The sequence below is a fragment of the Melozone crissalis genome, unplaced genomic scaffold (assembly GCF_028551555.1).
Source record: "Melozone crissalis strain CALT ecotype California unplaced genomic scaffold, PUWL_Pcris_2 ptg000008l_1, whole genome shotgun sequence".
In the NCBI taxonomy this organism is placed as follows: domain Eukaryota; kingdom Metazoa; phylum Chordata; class Aves; order Passeriformes; family Passerellidae; genus Melozone; species Melozone crissalis.
In genome coordinates this window covers 9,665,025-9,682,173 of record NW_026535786.1, presented here as the reverse complement: position 1 = coordinate 9,682,173, position 17,149 = coordinate 9,665,025, and the positions used below count along the sequence as shown (strand labels likewise).

The 17,149-nt window shown below is 43.7% G+C and overlaps 1 protein-coding gene across 5 annotated transcripts in view; it reads right to left on the bottom strand.

Annotated features, from left to right (window-relative positions):
* TENM4 (teneurin transmembrane protein 4) overlaps positions 1–17,149 on the bottom strand; it is a 590,588-nt gene that overhangs the window by 12,968 nt on the left and 560,471 nt on the right. For all 5 annotated transcript variants that reach the window (XM_054270092.1, XM_054270093.1, XM_054270094.1 and 2 more), the window contains 3 exons: positions 13,635–13,870; positions 7,263–7,559; positions 4,437–6,051 (listed from right to left, as the gene is read on the bottom strand). In XM_054270092.1, the coding sequence (XP_054126067.1) occupies positions 4,437–6,051; positions 7,263–7,559; positions 13,635–13,870 (2,148 nt within the window). The remainder of the gene's footprint in view (positions 1–4,436; positions 6,052–7,262; positions 7,560–13,634; positions 13,871–17,149) is intronic.

The following is a 17,149-nucleotide window of genomic DNA, read 5'->3' as shown; positions in this document are numbered from 1 at the left end:
CCATCTGAAGACAGAAAAAAAATTAAATAATGAAATATGCATCTTTGAATATTTTTTCGCTATTCCCATGAGCCTAAATTAATGTTTTGAAGAACTGGTTGGAAAAGAAATTATGGATGCAAGTGGCAAATAACGCCGTTCCAGATGACTGGAGAATCAGGAGCCAAACAAACACACTATCTGTTGCTTGTTTTCCTACAGGCCAAAATGTTGCGATTGGGCAGATGTCCAAAAAGCCCTTGCGACAATCCATGTGGAAGAGGGAGGATTTCTGTAATAAAAACACTTCTGTTCACTCAATGTACAGATTGTTTTTGGAGTGTCTTTGAAACAGAGAGGCTAGGGGGGTATGAGAGAAATGAAAAGGCTCATTTGATTATTTTGTTGCCTAGTGCTAAGACAGCCTGCCTCCAAATCCTTCTTATCTCAAATGAAGAGCTTTGATGTACATATTGTGGACCAGGTGGTCAGGAGAACAAAGTAAAACAGTGAAGGTCAGCATTGGCGCAGGAATGATTTCCCAAGCACTTCAAAAATGCTAGAAAGAATACAGAGCATGGATGCTGAACTGTTGAAAAATATGTAACATGTCTGGAAATATCCAATACAGGGGTTTTTTTAATGCTTCTCAGAAAACTGACTTCCAAAGCATTTGCAACAGGAGTTTGTTCATTTTTAGGAGAGGTGTTGGAATACCCAGAACAAAAAACCACCAAAACAAACAACCTGAAACCATGAGAGGAAGATGTGGAGCTGAGAAAACAGAGGGGAAAATACTAATTTGCCAGGAGGCTGTGACAACTTTTTTGACAGAAAAGTACATTTCACATCACAGAGGTTTTTTTCAGCTACAGTAACCCTGCCAACACATTTCACAGTAAATTCATTCGAGGGCAAAGAAAAAGAGTGCTTAATGCAGACACATGTAATGGAAATGTCAGTTCAATCCATCAGGATTGCTGAAGCTGGCAGCAAAGCTCTGTGCCACGAAGTGTACAATCACTAAAATATTCATGCTTAACAATGGGCCTCTCAAAACATAAATACCTGCTTCTCCTGCTCTCCCCTCCACATACCTTCAATTTCTTTAAGCTCAGAGACCTCATCAGTGTGGACCAAAGCATGTGCTGGTCACCCATGTCCTGGGCACTGAGCTCCCCTAAGGACAAACAGGTCCCAGTGTGGGAATGCAGGGACAGAGAGGTGTTCCCTGTGTCCAGATCTGGGCAGATTTGGTTGTGATGACAAGGACAGTCTTATCATGGGTCCTGTCCACAAGGTGCCTGAAGGCCTGAGCAAAAAGTGCTGGTGCAGCAGCCTCATGTCACAGCACTCATCCCATAGCATGGCCTGATTCTTCCATGCACCGGAGGAGGAGAAACTTGAAAAATGTATTTGTGCTCTGGATTCTTGAAAAACTAAAAATAGAACTTATAAGGCTGCGGGAAAAAATTATTTGCTGCATGTAAAATATTAGTGTATCAGTTTTTGACATCTTGATTTTACTGTCAGAGTTGTGTGGGAAGCTGTGCACCTGTTCTAACACAGGGCTAGAAAAAAATATTTTGTCCTTTCTTAACTTGAGCAGGAAAACAAAAATCTGTCAATATGCCACAAAGCAGCAGTTCAAAAACTAGATCTGTTCAGACCAAAAATTTCCAATTAACTTCTAAATGAAACTCCATGTTGATTTTGATTCCTTATTTTTCTTTTCCGGTTTTCAATCACTAGTTTACACTTAACTTGAAAAAGCTGAAAATCCAAAATCCATTTTTGTTTAAGGACATTCTGGAATTTGTCATTTAGACAATTTTGATAGCTGTTTATGCTTCTCCTGAGAAATCTCTCAAGCTCAACCCTCCCCCATAAACAAATTCAGTTTTGACAAATAAGCATTTTCTGATAGGAAAAGTTATCCTGAGGTATTCCCTTCCAGCCTTTATTATCAGAGTGAGAGCAACATACAGGATCTTAGCCTGCATCTTTTGACATATATTACTTCCCTCGTGGCATCATCTTCTCAGCTCTGGAGAAAACAACTTTTCATGAAAAAAACCCATGATCCAATCCTTATGATTATTGCAGAAGAACCTGAAAGCACAAATCCTAATGGCTAGAAAAACAAGTAGGATAGATAACCCAAGATTTTTACTTTGTAACATTTATTTGCTATTAAGCAGATCTTGTAACTCAGGGGAATGCAATTATTGTTGAATTTGGGAAGGTTATGATAGATGCAGCAGGGGCATTTAAAAATTTCTATCTCCTTAAGAAGTATGCACATTTGATGTGTGATTGTGGCACTTGGCTTTTCAATGGGAAGTATCTAGAAAAGAGTCCCACCAAAAAGTCTTCTCAAACTTCTCAAACTCTCCTCATTGCTACCGCTGTTGCACACAGTATGAAACTAGGTTTGAGACTAGAGAAAGGGCATAAAACAAAGCTGGCTGGAGACAAACCTGGGGGCAGCACACCAATGGTAGAGGGACAATTTGCTAGTGAGGTCCTTCAGGTTGCCATCTCAGTACAGGCAGGGGATGGCAGCAAACATTCAAGTGTGATCAGATGGCCAAGAAGCACAGTGCCACCCTGGGCAGTATCAGCAATAGTGCGGCCAACATGACCAGGGCAGTGATTGTCCCCCTGTACAGGGCACTGGTGAGGCACACCTTGAATCCTGTTAGTTTTGGGCCCCTCAGTACAAGAAGGAAATGGAGGTGCTGGAGTGTGTCCAGAGAAGGGCAGTGGAGCTGGGGAAAGGTCTGGAGCACAAGTCTGATGAGGAGCAGCTGAGGGAGCTGGGGGTGTTTAGCCTGGAGAAAAGGAGGCTCAGGGGGGACCTTATTGCTCTCTACAACTGCTTGAAACAAGGCTGCAGTATATGGTGGGGGCTGCTCTGTTCTCCCAGGTAACAAGAAATAGGACAAGAGGAAACAACCTCAAGTTACACCAGAGCAGGTTTAGATTGAATTTCAGGAAACATTTCTTCACAAAATGGGTTGTCAAGGTCTGGAAGAGGCTGCCCAGGACAGTGGTGGAGATACCATCTGAGAAGAGATTTCAGACATGTAGTTGAAGCACTTAGGGACACTGTTTAGTGGTGGATGTGGTAGTGCTGGGTTAATAACCGGACTTTATAATCTTAGGGTCTTTTCCAAACGAAATGATTCTATGATTCTATGTATATAGGAAGGCCATTTAACATACAAAAGGATTTTCTGTAAAAATATCCCAGAGCTCATATTACAGCAATTTTACAAAGTTTCAGGGGAAGCAGTTCAGAGATTGCATGAAGCTTTGGGGTAGCTGTGCGCCAAAATCTGTCCTCTAAGTCTAAAGTACCTTATTTTCTTGACTTTTTGTAGACACTGTTGATCCTGCAAGGCCGATTAACTTTGAGCTACATAGCTAGTGGTGTGGTAGTCATGTAGACACTCTGAAATGGATGACTGTAATGAAATGTTTGAATTGCTTTGCCATTCTGTTGAAACAATTCTGTATGCCATTTATTTAGTTGCAAACAAATCTCTAGGCAAACTGCGTAAACAGAGCTGCCCCTCTAAAAAGAGAAAGGTTATCAGGACATCAATTGGCAGCTAAACTTCAGATATCTGAGGGGATAAAAAACTGTAAGCAAAATAAAAAGAACAAAACCTAAGAAGAGAAAGGAAACAGGTTTGGTAATTACAATCTCCATTTACGCTAATGAATTAAACATGCCCCTTACATGGGGGTCCAACGGCAATCTAAAACTTATGTCCATTAATTAAAGAATGGAAAACCTTATGGTGATCAGGACACTGAGAGAGGAATTACCTATTGTGCTGGTTTTGGTGAGGATAAATTTCTTTATAGTAGCTGGTGCAGGGCTGTGTGTTACATTTGTTCTGGAAAGTGCTGGTAACACAGGGATGGTTTTGCTACTGCTGAGCAGTCCCCACACAGAGCCAAGGTCTTTTCTGCTCCTCACCCCACCCCACATCAGCGAGGGGGCTGGGGGTGCACAAGGAGCTGGGAGGGGAAACAGCCAGACAGCTGACCCTGACTGACCCAACGGATATCCCAGACCATATGGTGTCATGTGAAGCTAGGGAGGAAGAAGGAAGGAGAGGACGTTTGGAGTGATGGTGTTTGTCTTCCCAAGCCACTGTTTTGTGGGATGGAGCCCTGCTGTCCTGGGGATGGTTGCCTGCTGATAGGAAGTAGAGAATGAATTCCTGGCTTTGCTTTTCTTGCACAATCAGCTTTTGTTTTTCCTATTAAACTGTCTTTATCTCAATCTCTGTCTACAAGTTTTCTCCCTTTTTCAGTTTCCCATCCCAGGAGGAGAGACTGAGTGGCTGTGGTATGGGGCTTAGTTCCACCTGGCGTTACACCATGGCACCTATTTACCGACGGCAAGCTTGTAAAAATGTTCATTAATTTAAATGTCTTACCTGTCATGTAACATTTGATATCCTGAGAATTGCTAATGGGGTTGTTGTTTTTGAACATATACAGGTTGAAAGGCATTATGTTATTGCTACTCAGATGCTTCCACATATCATGGTCCGGACTTGTCCAGCGACCCGCTAGCACATCGTAGTCTCTCCGCCCCATGTGGATGAGCTTCGTGAGGGGGTCATACAGGCCTCCATGGTAGCCGATGATGATCTGGAAGTTGGGATTAGTGTCCATATAGATCTCCCCATATGCTGTGTACAGTATCTGCTTGATCATTAAGCCAGTCCCACTGAAGACAGCCAAAGGAGTGCCAATGTTATCGCAGGCTATGTAGAATTCATCGCCGCTGCTGAGCTCCATTGCAAAGAGGTGGCCCTGGAGGTCATAGTACAGGGAGGTGATCTCAGAGCTCGAGTGGTTGTACAAGTGGGTCACCTTGGTTGGGCTGGTCAGATCTGCGTAGAAGAACTGCAAGTGGTGGCCATGGCTGGTTTTGCTGGAGACTCTCCTTCCTAGGCCATCATAGCGGTACTTCACACTCCACCCACTTGCTTTATTGTAGGCTTTGATGAGCAGGCCAGCTGAATTGTACTCAAAAATATCATTGCCCCTTTGCTTCAGGAAGCCATCTTCATCCATTTTGTACTGCACATCCCCCAGTCTAGTAATCCTGTCCCTGAGGTCATACCTGAGTGGTGTAAGGCGGGCACTATTTCCTGGACTCAACAGATGGAGGTTTCCATTTAGGTCATAGCTGTAACGCCAGAGAGGTTTGTCATTGATAGACACAGTCTGCAACTGGCCATCAGCATCATATTCATATGAGTAACGAGTTGTGTTTGCGTAAGGGCCAACCTTCAGCTCCTTCTTAACCACTCTCCCCATGTTGTCGTACTGCACAGTCATCCAGTACATGAGAGACCGGAATATCTCATACTGGACCTCCTTCATCCTGCCATAGGCATCAAAATGTTTAGTGTGGGTCATGACAGCAGTGGTGATAATCTGGTTGATATCATAGTAGATGACCCCGAATTTACCAAATTGTTCAGTTTTGCCTGACACATCATCGTACCTGTAGAGATCGATAGGCAAAGGTGTCTCGTTGATGACCGCTTGCATGCTGGTCACCCGGAAGCTGTTGTCATAGTTGTAGTCAAAGCGTGCATTCACCATGCCCTCCTCAGTGAAGCGGAAAATCTGTCGGTCAATGAGGGGCCCTATCTGTCTGTATCTGATTGTGCAGGTGAACCCTTCATTCTGCAGGTTTATGGTCTTCAGCATGCCCGCAGTTTCGTCGTACGTGAAACTGATCTTTGTGGTGTCATAGAGCATCTCGGCTAACTTGGACAGCTTCCCATACTTGTAGATGACACGTCTCCCAGTGCCCAAGTACAAAGTGTGGAGGAGCTGCTCATCCTCTGTGAAGTCCTGAATTACTGAGGCATTGCCTTCTGGTGGCCGGTAAATGTTCCTGTAGTAACCAATGGAACGAATGGTTTCCAAAGTCTGACGGGCAACATTGGGCATGGTCACCGAGGACAACCGGTCATTCTTGTCAAACTCAAAGATGTACTGTCTCTGGCTGTGAAGGAGCAGCACCATGGACTGGATGGAAAGAAGAAAAGTATAGATTATATCCCTGTTTTTCCAGCAAAATTATACTCTCACAGGACTTGTAAGATTCCTCAATCCAAAGAGCAGGCAAGTAGGAAAAATCTCTGTGCCCATAGAATTCAACAGGGAAAGGTATGGAGCTGTGCGCAGCACATCAAGTATCCTCAAACAGGAGTGGGTCAGTGGAAAAAGCAGTTAATGCAGAGAGGAAGGTCCAAGTTCAGAATGCTCAGTTTTTTAAATCACTACCCTACAGCTGTCTTACCAAAGTGCCAATAGCCTTTGAAAGCTAACTAAATAAGATTGGTAGAGCTACTTACACAATGCTTGAAAAAATATCCCCCAACACCTTCCAATGATTAATTAATTCATTGTGTCAACCCATCTTCTATTATCCTCTTCCTCCAAACTTCTGCCTGCATACTTATCTGTTCCAGGATTTTTTTTTGCATATAACAAACAATCCACATAGATTGTATAACACAAGGAGTAAGTCAATACTTTTTCCTTTTTAAAAAGATATGGCACAGCTATAGTTTCCTTAAACTGTTTTCAGGAAACAAAAAAATTCAAAAAACCAGGAATAAAAAATTCCAGTCCCACTTATATAAAACATGGATCTGTGGATAATTGAGCAGTGTAATGTTGAACAGTAATACCTAGAAAATATAAGTTCCATGCTAACCTACAGAGTGAAGGCCCCGGGAGACACTGTAAAGTGTGCCACAAGTATTGCTGAATTAATGTCTCACTTATTGATTATTACGTATTTTTGTAAGTAGAAATGAACCACTTGAAGAAGGCAGGATGTCAAATTCTATAGATTATTGTTTTCCCAATGTTTTCATATGGAAAATCCGGCTGGAAATTCCTACTGCTCACTCTGCTAACTTTATCTGAGCATGTTTTATATTGCAGTCAATGAAATAAAGCAAGACTGTGCTTAAGAAATCACGTGCCAAAGCTTCACTGTTCACATGCTCTCAGTATGACTGGGAAAAAAACATCTCTGACAACTTTCAACTCCTCTGTGGTGGTCTGGCATGAAAGCCACTTTGCGCACCTTAGTGGGACAGAAGAGGAGGACTGGACTGTAAGAACCAGCAATTAGCTGAGGTGAAGGAGTGCAGCTGTATTGAAGTCAAAGGAGAAAACCCATGTGCCTCAAATGCACCATCTCTGAGTGGTAAGGCCATTCTTACCTTCTCCAAGTAGGTGTAGCTCCATGATTTACCATCAGCAAAGATTCTGGATGTTATTCTGCCAGACTGATCGTACTCCATCCTTTCTGACATTGTGCCCCTCTGAATCCCTGCAATGTGTCCTCCTGGGGAATAGGTGACATTGACCCCGTTCAGTCTGCTGCTGGGTGACCAGAGACTGGGCCTCCCTGCCTGGTCGTAGAGGATGCGGAGCGTGAACTTGCGGTGGTCATCATAGATTTTCTCAGTCCTTGTCACACGATCAAAGTCAAGGGACAGCAGATTTCTGTTGTGAACCTACAGGAAAAAGAGGCAGAATTAGGAAGCTGGAAACAGTGTAAGTTAGAAAGACTAGCCTTGTTTCACCAAATACCCCTTTACACGGCACTGCAGAGTGTCCAGCTGTTGATTGCTACTGGATAAAACACAATTTTTAAAGCAAAGAGTTATCCTAACATTGCTTTTATTGACTTCAGTGAGGAGAGAGGCAGAAGTGTGGTACTTTTGAAACACCACAGTGAAGGAATATTACTCATATCTCAAATCTAGATTTAGGACTGCTACAGCAGATGTGACCGACAGAACACAGAATGACAACTTATTGCAAGGAATATTTCCAAGATATTCTACTTATCAAACCTTGAAGACTGAGTCTTTTGCTTTCATGCATATCAGAAAACACTTGTAGAAAAGAGATATGTTGTGCCACCATAGCAGAAATCAGTGGTTTGCTCTGAGTTTACTGAATATAATGCAGGCATTGAAGGTTAAGCATTTCTCCTGAGATGAAATGTGGAGGCTTTAACCACTGTAGATCTTACAAAGACCAGGAGCTTTCCTGTAAGAGCTGGACCTTTAACTTCACTGTCCTGGAGTTATTCAGAGTGGCATAATTATACTCTGATCTTTGGAAATACAGAGGCACTTGAGGTAAGCAAAGGTATCTACTTCAAAGGCAAGAGCAGGAATACATTTCTACTCAGGGATTGCAGTGCACAGCAATACAAAAAGGAGCTGATAATACAACTCATGTTTAGTCATGTGTGCAAGGAGACTTACAAAACCACATCACCACAGGAGCAACGTACTGGTTTGAAAGCAAGGAGGAAAACCAGTATTCCCAGTAAGAGCTTGCAAGTGAAGACAGCTCTTTCTCCATCCCACCACTTCCAAACCTCTCTCAGCTAGTGAACATCTTTCTTCTGGAGGGGTATAGGTTCTTCTTGGATGAATCTCAGACTCCAAAAAGCTGACTTGGTTTTCAGTTCCCTTTGCAGCTGTTCAGCTACTGTCAGTAAACCAGAGTTTGCTGCTTGCTATGAAGTTTTCAGATCAAGTTAAAAACACTGCCCTATCCTGCTCTGGGTAACAGACACTCCTGACTGAAGTCTTCAAAAACATGCAGATGTGGCACTTGAGGACATGGTTTGGTGGGGAATATGGTGGTGGTCCTTATTTTAGTTTGACATGTAGGACTTTGTACGGTTGGACTTGCAAGAGAAAGGAAGGGGCTGAATCAACAAAGAGGTCCCTCAGCCCTGAAGAATAGGAGAGGCTGAATCACTGCAGTGCCTTTGTCTTGCATGGGCAGACATCTATGCGGAAGCCTAGAGAACGGGGACACCAGAAAGACAGAATTCAGAAAAGGGTATCACAGGAGCTGGGGAGAGAGTGAATTGTTGCCATGATGTAAGTGTGAGGATGATGTAAGAGGCAAGTGCAACAACAATTTTCAATTTATGGATAACAAGGATAAAAAGTGCATATGACTTCAGGGAAGAAACTCTGTAGAAAGGTAGACAATGCTCTAATTAAATATGTGTGATATAGAGTGTAAATGTGCAATGGGAGAGAAGAAATCAGCCACTATAACAGGGAAGCTGGAAAATAATTAAAAAGGTATCAAAACTCTTAAGTACAGATGCACATGAGTAACTAAGAGGAATTTGGTATCTCCTAGGTGCTTGCTGCTATAGAGAGAGAAACATGAGAAGCAATTCCTTGCAAAAAAAAGAGAAGCAAAGCAGGAAGTAATAGCATCTCTGCCTCTCATACATTCACAGAGCAGCTCCATCCTGGCAGCTGCAGCTTCTTTTGCTCCAGGTCTTTGCCAAGAAAGCTGGGAAGAGCTCTTCTAGGGCTGGAACAGTCATCCAGGCTGAATAAGGTCTTCCTGAGAAGTATGTTAGCAGCAGTGCCATTCACTGGGCTGGAAGGGCCAAACAGCAGGTCCCTCAATAGCTCTTTAAGCTCAGTCCAAATGTCCTCTGACTGGTGCCATAAATTGTTCCACCCTCCCTATGCTCTGGCAAGCAATGTCTGTGCGACTAGTTGGAACCAATCTCGCTTTTCCTGTATTTTATTTTTTAATGATTTGTTTTCTTCCGCTCTCTTGATGTACTGTCTCTTTCATCTGTGAAGTGCTGCAGTGCAAACAGTAACCCCTCAAGGTGATAAGCAAAGTGAACCCTACCCTGCCAGTAGCCTCTGAAGAGGGTCTAAATCTTTTTCATACTTGTTCAAGGGCATGCCTTGTATAGAAGTGAATTTTCTGCAGAAGAACTGACAGGGCTGCAGGCTGCAGTCCAATAACTGTGTTTTATGGTGAGCAGCTAAATATGGTGCCATCCTCCATCCCAGACCTTATTCTGGAATGGAGTCTGAAAACCTCCTGCAAAAAGGTTTTGCCCCTCAGAGTGTTTGACAAGGCTTGTGATCAGCACAGGATCAAGACAGGGTAAATTTAAATCCACAGTTCACAGTGGATTTGACATCCCTTTAAAATGTGTGAGGCTAAATTTAACCCCTAACTCACGTTCCACAGTACTTTATTCAATCCCTTAGCTTCCTCTGCAGAAAAAGAGCATAAACACACCACCATCTCTGATTTCTCCAATGCTTTCTTTGGCACTCCTTTAGCTTAAATGATAATTAAACAATGTTCATTGATCTCCCTGGGAACACTAGAGTACAAAAAGGGAGAGGATTTTCATGAAAACAGCCTGGCAACCTTCAGCAGAGGAGGGCACAAATGCTCCTGCAGTGAGGACTCCAGGTGCCAACAACATCCATGTGATGAATGGCTGCCTACAAAGGAACTTCCCCAGCAAACTTCTAAACCTGTTGGAGTGGTCATAGCCAGACCTCCATGTCCTGCAGAAATTGTGGAGATCATCCTGGAACATCTTTATTAGTTAGCATAACAGGAATGGTTAGCACCATATCCCCTTCTGGTCGTGTTAGCTATGGGGATTTCTGGGATACTAGGTCTTGATGCCACCACTAACCTGCTGCCAAGGTCTTGGGAAAAAAAAGTGAATTATGACAGGAGTTACCATACCAGGTTAAATAAATAAAAGAACTGAGCCAGCAGCTCTGTCTCTTTTTGTTGTCCTATTTGCTCTATTGCCAGAGATTATTTTACATCCTTCTTTATTGAAAAACTCAAGTTTGTTGAATAAAGAACAAAAAAAAAAAAAACAACAAAACAACAACAACAAAAAAAAAAAAAAACAAAAAAAGAAAAAGAAAAAGGAGGAGTCCTGTTCCTTGAAGCAGGATTTACTTAATTCTCTCTTAATTCTCTCTCTGCAAATGAAGTCTGTTGCTACTGTTGGCCAGGGACGGGTGGAATTCATAGCCAGCCAATCTGCAGAGATGTCTCACCACCGGGTGGGTGGATAGAGAATCACAACTTTTCATGGGGTGTGTGGGACAGAAAAAGTGAAAGGGGCTGCTTTAACATATTTGTGATGCTTTACAGCTGCCTGGCCAAGTACAGAGCCACGTCAGCACTGATGGAACAGGGAAAAAGGTATTAGGGTTGTCCCCTTTCCCTTCATCTGTGCAGAAGTCCCTGCTGTGTGCCTTATCCATGCAATAAGGAACTGTGTTTTGGGTTATTTCCTAGGGAGGCAGCTCTGGAAGCGGCCTCATTGTGCTGGGAGCTGGCCGAGCTCATGGCAACAGGCTGTCAGTCTGCAAGCATACCATAGGAGGAAGAGGCACAACCCATAAAAAATGGATCCTTGCGATGACAGCAGAAAGGATCACTCTTTTACACTGTCCAGATCCTCACTTTGAAATGATGCTGGAGCCTCCTTGGGATGTTCTTTCCCCATGAAGCACTATGCCATTGCTGCTGTCTTATGAGAGCAGTGGGGTGAGGGGAGAGCGAAAGTAGTAACTTAGTCACATATAGCAGAAAAGGGTAACATTTCCCAAAATCAACATCCCAAAAACATGTTGAATTTAACTTTCCTAAGTTTCTCTCCTGCCAGGGAAAGCAGCAATTATTGGTGTGAGGGAAGAGGGGAACAACATCCAGTGAATATGTTAAATGTTGTGCAATCCCCAGGGAGGCAATTAGCACCTTGCAGGTTGTTGTATAAGGGGTGCAGATGCTGCCATGCATGCACAGACACAGAGCTTAAAACATCTAGTACACCCTCAACAACTTTGAACCCCTGAACACAGCCATAACTGAGTCCTTTGACCATGTAAGATGCACTTCTGATTCACCAGAAGGGTCCTGATAGGCTCAAAATGTGAATAAATGTTGGCAGATTTATAGGGATACCGGCAACTAGCCTGAAAAATCATTTTGCAAGTGTTTTTCCAACTGTAGTACAATATAAAACACAGACACATTCTGTGTTTGAATCTACTACAAAAATTTTGGGAGAAAAAAACTGATATGGGCAGCTAAGCTGTGGTTAAATGAGTGGAAACAGTTTTGAACACCAAATAGCTGTGACCCAGCTGCAGATTTCAGAAGGCCCTCTCTTCTCAGAAAAAGACCTCTCTGAAAATTTCATCAGTTATTAAAATGAAATGAAATATAAAATAAAATAAAATAAAATAAAATAAAATAAAATAAACCCCCCAGGACAAACCCAACAAAAAAGCGTGGTGACAACTGATCTGCAGATACACAGCAGTTCACACTGAAAGAGCAGCTTCAGCTTTCATTACTGTTTGCATTTTTTCTTCTGGTAACAAAATACGAGGCTATCAATGCATGGGGAAAAGAACAGAGGGGCGGTGGAGAGATTGAAGAGAAAGACTTGACAAGTGTGAGTGAGGAGAGACAGGAAAAATCACACCAAAGTGGCAGGGGTCATGCAGCAGGGAATAGGGAGAGGTGAAGAGCAAGGACTGGGAAACACATATCCTGAAACCAGAGCATTGATATTTACTGCCTAGTTTAAGTGTGAATAAATAGCTGCAGTCCTTTTGCTGGGGTGGCATTACACAGCACTAAGCATTTTTCTCAGAGGGTCTGAATTTGCCAGGTGCTGAGCAGCTTCCCAGGAACCGTTCATCAGCTTGTGACTCTGAGACTAGCAAGGTACAGGGTGAGTGCACAGGACTTGCTATTACAAGTTCCCAGCTTTGCCAGCAGTTAGCAGATGAATTACAGCTTATTGGGCAAGATCTTTAAACAGCCCTGACAAGTATGAGGTGCATTGTGCGGAACAATGTTTTCAAAACACATCAGTCTCAAGCACAGAAAGGTCGAGTTTTTTCTGAGGTTTCCCAATGAACAGTATTCACAGAATCACTGAATGGCTTGGGTAGCAGGGGGCCTTAAAGATCTAATTCCAACCTCCCTGCCATGGGCACAGACACCTTCCATTAGACCAGGTTGCTCAGACCCCCATCCAACCTGGCCTTGAACACTTTCAGGGATGGGGCAGCCACATCATCCTTGGGTGGTCTGTGCCAGTGTCTCATCACCCTCACAGAAAAGACTTTCTTCCTAATATCTAATCCAAACCATCTTTTTTTTCAGTTTGCATTCATTCCCACTTGCCCAATAACGCTATGCCCTTGCCCTAAGCTCCCCTTCAGCTCTCTTGGAGCCCATTTAGGCAATGGAAGGTGCTCTAAGGTCTCCCTGGAGCCTTCTCTTCTTCAGACTAAACAACCTCAGCTCTCTCAGCCTGTCCTGATGTGCTTAGAAGGCTTTCAGTGCTCTGCTCTACGACTACAAGCAGCACAGGTAGAAAACACCTGCACTAACTGGTCTGGTACTTTATAGTTACAACTGTCCCTGGTTTGCTTGAACAGCCTGAGATGATGGTTAAACCTGTGGTGTCTGATGGGAGGTGACACATTCCCAGGGATGCAGAGGACAGGCTGGGAGATCAGCAGCACTACCCTTGATGGATAAGGGAACACCAGCACATAAGGAGGCATAAAGATATACTACAGTCATAAAGGTTATGTCACTGAGGGTGAACAGACAATTCTCTGTCCTGCAGCTCCATCCCTCTTGCAGACAATACAAATCATACCCATCCCTTTCTGCCACGAGACAGGGGACCAATGAGATGGGAAGTGGAGGCCAAAAGTGCTCGTGGTTCTCACCCTCAGCCGACGTCCAAAGACGGTGACCTGCCCTCTGGCTTGCTCCTTCCTCTGCCTCCACTCCACGAGGTTGAGGCCGTTGTCGATGGGCAGGGTGACATTCCTCTTCCCCACCGTAGGGTTGACGGTGCCAGCCAGCAGATGTGGCTCGGTCTGCAGGGCCACCTCCATGCCATTGGCGAGCATCAGCCTGAGGGAGCCATCAGCACCGATGTAGTAGCTGTTTCGGACTTGGTCTGAAGACAGAAAAGAGTTCTTGGCTGAACTTTGGTGATAGTTTTTCGTTTGCTCCCTCACCTAGGCTGCACGAGCATTTCGGATGGTTGTAACCAAACACACTCTGTTACTCACCTGTCCCACTCAAAGGGAGCAAAACATTAATTCCATCAGGGAAAGTAAACATGGACAATTGTTTTTTCATTCTGATGAGGTTTGGCACCTCATATTCTTGCAGAAAGCCTTGCACAGGTTAAAAAAGTGAAAAAACCGTGTAATCCTTACCAAAGGATGCAGGTTCAATACTCTTCCTCTAGGCTAAAACACTGTGTGGTGAGGTATTTGTTTTAAATCACTCTGACTGAAAACTTTCCATGCTTTTATATCCTAAAATCCTAATTTCAGAACAGTATATGAGAAAGTGGGGCCACCTACTTTCCTCAGCTCATTCACTGTCTCACAAGTGACAGGAAATTGCACAGCAAGTTAATGCTAACCAGTTCCCCAAACAACAGCCAAATCCTTTCCCTTGAGAAAGCTTTCAGGAGGCAACTGAAGTCCTCATGTTTGGAGAGAAAGCAGAAGCATTACGCTCCCACACGTCTCTATACATCTGGCCTCCACTAGCTCATCAAAGATCAGATTTTTGAGGCCAGTATTTGGGAATTCAGGAGTTGAACAGAAGAGCAATCTCTCTTCTACATCCTTCAGGAATCAGACAGGCTGAAAGCTCATCCTTTGAATCTCCAGCTGGCATTTATCTCTGCAGAGAGTAGCTCATGAAGTGTAAGAAAGCATGAGACTTAGTGCAGAATGGCTTTAAAACATATTATACAAACACTGCCTTATCTGAAGCTCTTCAAAAGCTGGAAAATATTACCATTTCTGTCTCTCAGGCTGCCATAAACTCTTAATTGTGAATAAAAACACCCATTGAAAATTTCCATTAAGGGTTTTTCCTTTCTGAGGCAAGCTGGGTTTTGTTCACTAGTTGCTCTGCCATAGCTCAGCAGGAAACAAGATCACAGTGAAATTACCATTTCTTGTCCTCAAGAAATAGATCAGCAAAGAGAACAGTTTGGTATAGTTAGGGAAGAAAACATGACACCAACTGGTCCTTTTTTATGCGGGTTTCACCCTGCTCATGTGGTAGCCAGCTGGAGTTCTGCCACAGAGACCTCAGCAGAACCACCACTCAAGTTTACACAGCAGTGATAACAAAACCACTGGGGTACAGGATTTTGCCAAAAAAACATACAGCAGTGATCCATACCGCAGATCCAAGTATTTTAGCTCTACCACTGAGTATGTAAGTTGATGGTCTTTGACACAGACTCCAGCCAGATCAAACCCCCTACATGCTTGAGTCTGCAAATGGAAAGAAGGGCCAGCAGGTTGGCTGACACACCCTTCTTAGATGTGTGGTTTGATGCTAAAGTACAAGGAGATGGGCTTTAAATCAAATCAGTGAAAGATCTCTGAACAGTGAATATATTCCTCTCTCTTTTTTCCTTCACCAAGAAGCAGAGGAAGGCTTGAAGGTTTACATGAAATTAATCAGACACATGATGTTCTCTTTGTGTTACATAAGCACCACAGAGGGGTTATTGTCACCAGTACTCTGGTACAGTGTGGGGAATGTAAATCCTCTACTTTCAAAATTTTCCCAGGAGAAGACTCTTCCCTGGCTCTGGAAGGCATTTCTCAAGGGCTACATGAAATCCATGGGCCGCTGAATGCTGTATTTTAGACTGCTCTGGCTCTAGGGCACTACTGCCCTACTTTGGCATTGAACAAGTGCTCATTTTGTCCCTAGTCCAGAAGACAAAATCCCACTGGAGTGTTGATGTGCCTGTTGTAGAAGCTCCTAAATCTATCCTACAGGAATTGCAATCTTCTGAAAATGCCTTCTCAGATCTCACCTGTTCACAGTGTGATCCAGATTTCCTGAAAGGTTCACCAACCCACCTCTTCTGCAACATTATACAGAATCTTTGTTTTAAGTGAGTTTCTTCAGATGCAAACAGTTTCATAATTCTATACTTCTGAAGATAGTTAAGCTGTTTGTAATTCTGCATGTCATAATGGCTGGGATGTCCCTGTGCCAGAGGGCAGGACAATGACAGAATTGACTGTGGCACCATTATGTAACTGTGCCTTCAGTGCTGAGTGTATAAATCACACCACAGTCAATTTTGTCACTAAAGGGCCCCTAACAGTGGGCTCCATTGCTTAATTAGGCTCTTGAGGTGAAGCCAACCTCATGTCTTTGCTGTTGCCACACATCTTAATGTGAGTGAGTGAGATGGGGTGGGGTAGGTTGCATCTGTCTAGCAGTAAAGAATAAGAAAGTCATTGTATTTCCCTACAGGAATATGGGGACAGTTTGAGGGGGCTGGAACCCTCTCAGCTGTTCTCTCCAGAAGGGTAAAAGCAGTGTTTCAGGCTTTCAGGTTTTTAGTTTTCAGGCTTTTCATAGCAGGTACCTTCTTGTAGGAAAGGTTGATGTTGTTACAGGGAGGGGGAAAGAAATCGTATCCCAGAGATGTGGGAATAAATGTCATTCTGGAACATGCTTGCCCCACTTGGAGCAGTTTGTTCCTCACAAGGAGGAAAAATGTTTCACACCCCACTGTAATCAGTCACAGCCAGAGTGAATGAGATCTGGGGAGTAAAGGAAAGCAGAGCGTGAAAGTTTGCACCCTTTCCCCAAGCCCCAGAAAATAGGTATGATAGCTCATCCTGATCCCAAAGAGGCTTCAGCTTTCAGACCCTGGAGATCCAGGCTGGCACTGTGCAGTACAGGTTCTGCCAGTACCAGCATGTCAGCACAGTGCTCCCCTGCTATTTATTCCTCTTATATTTTCCACTTCATTCCCTTTCCTCCACCTAATCAGTCCTCTGCTTCCCACCTTCCTACCACAGGCACAACTGTGCTCATTTCCCACAGCCATAAACTGGTCCCACCAGTCCTACCCCACCTGTCCACTTCTCCTTTGTACCTCTCCACGCTACCTCTTAGTTCAAATACAGACCTTTTGGGCACAGGGACGGTCATTTTTCTGGATGCTTCCTTGTGAATGTTTGAAATACCAGTGAACAAAGAATCAGATCTCCAGCAACCAGCTGGAAGCCTGTTCCAGAAGGATAGCAACTGTTAAGTCAGAAGCCATTAAGAGACTGAAGCAAAGGGGTTAGCTGGAAGTGTGGCTTGATTTATGCAACCCTTTTAGTTACTACAATAATGGTAATGATGATGGAGGACTGTGCAGCACGAGCCTGCATGGCAAGGGGACTGA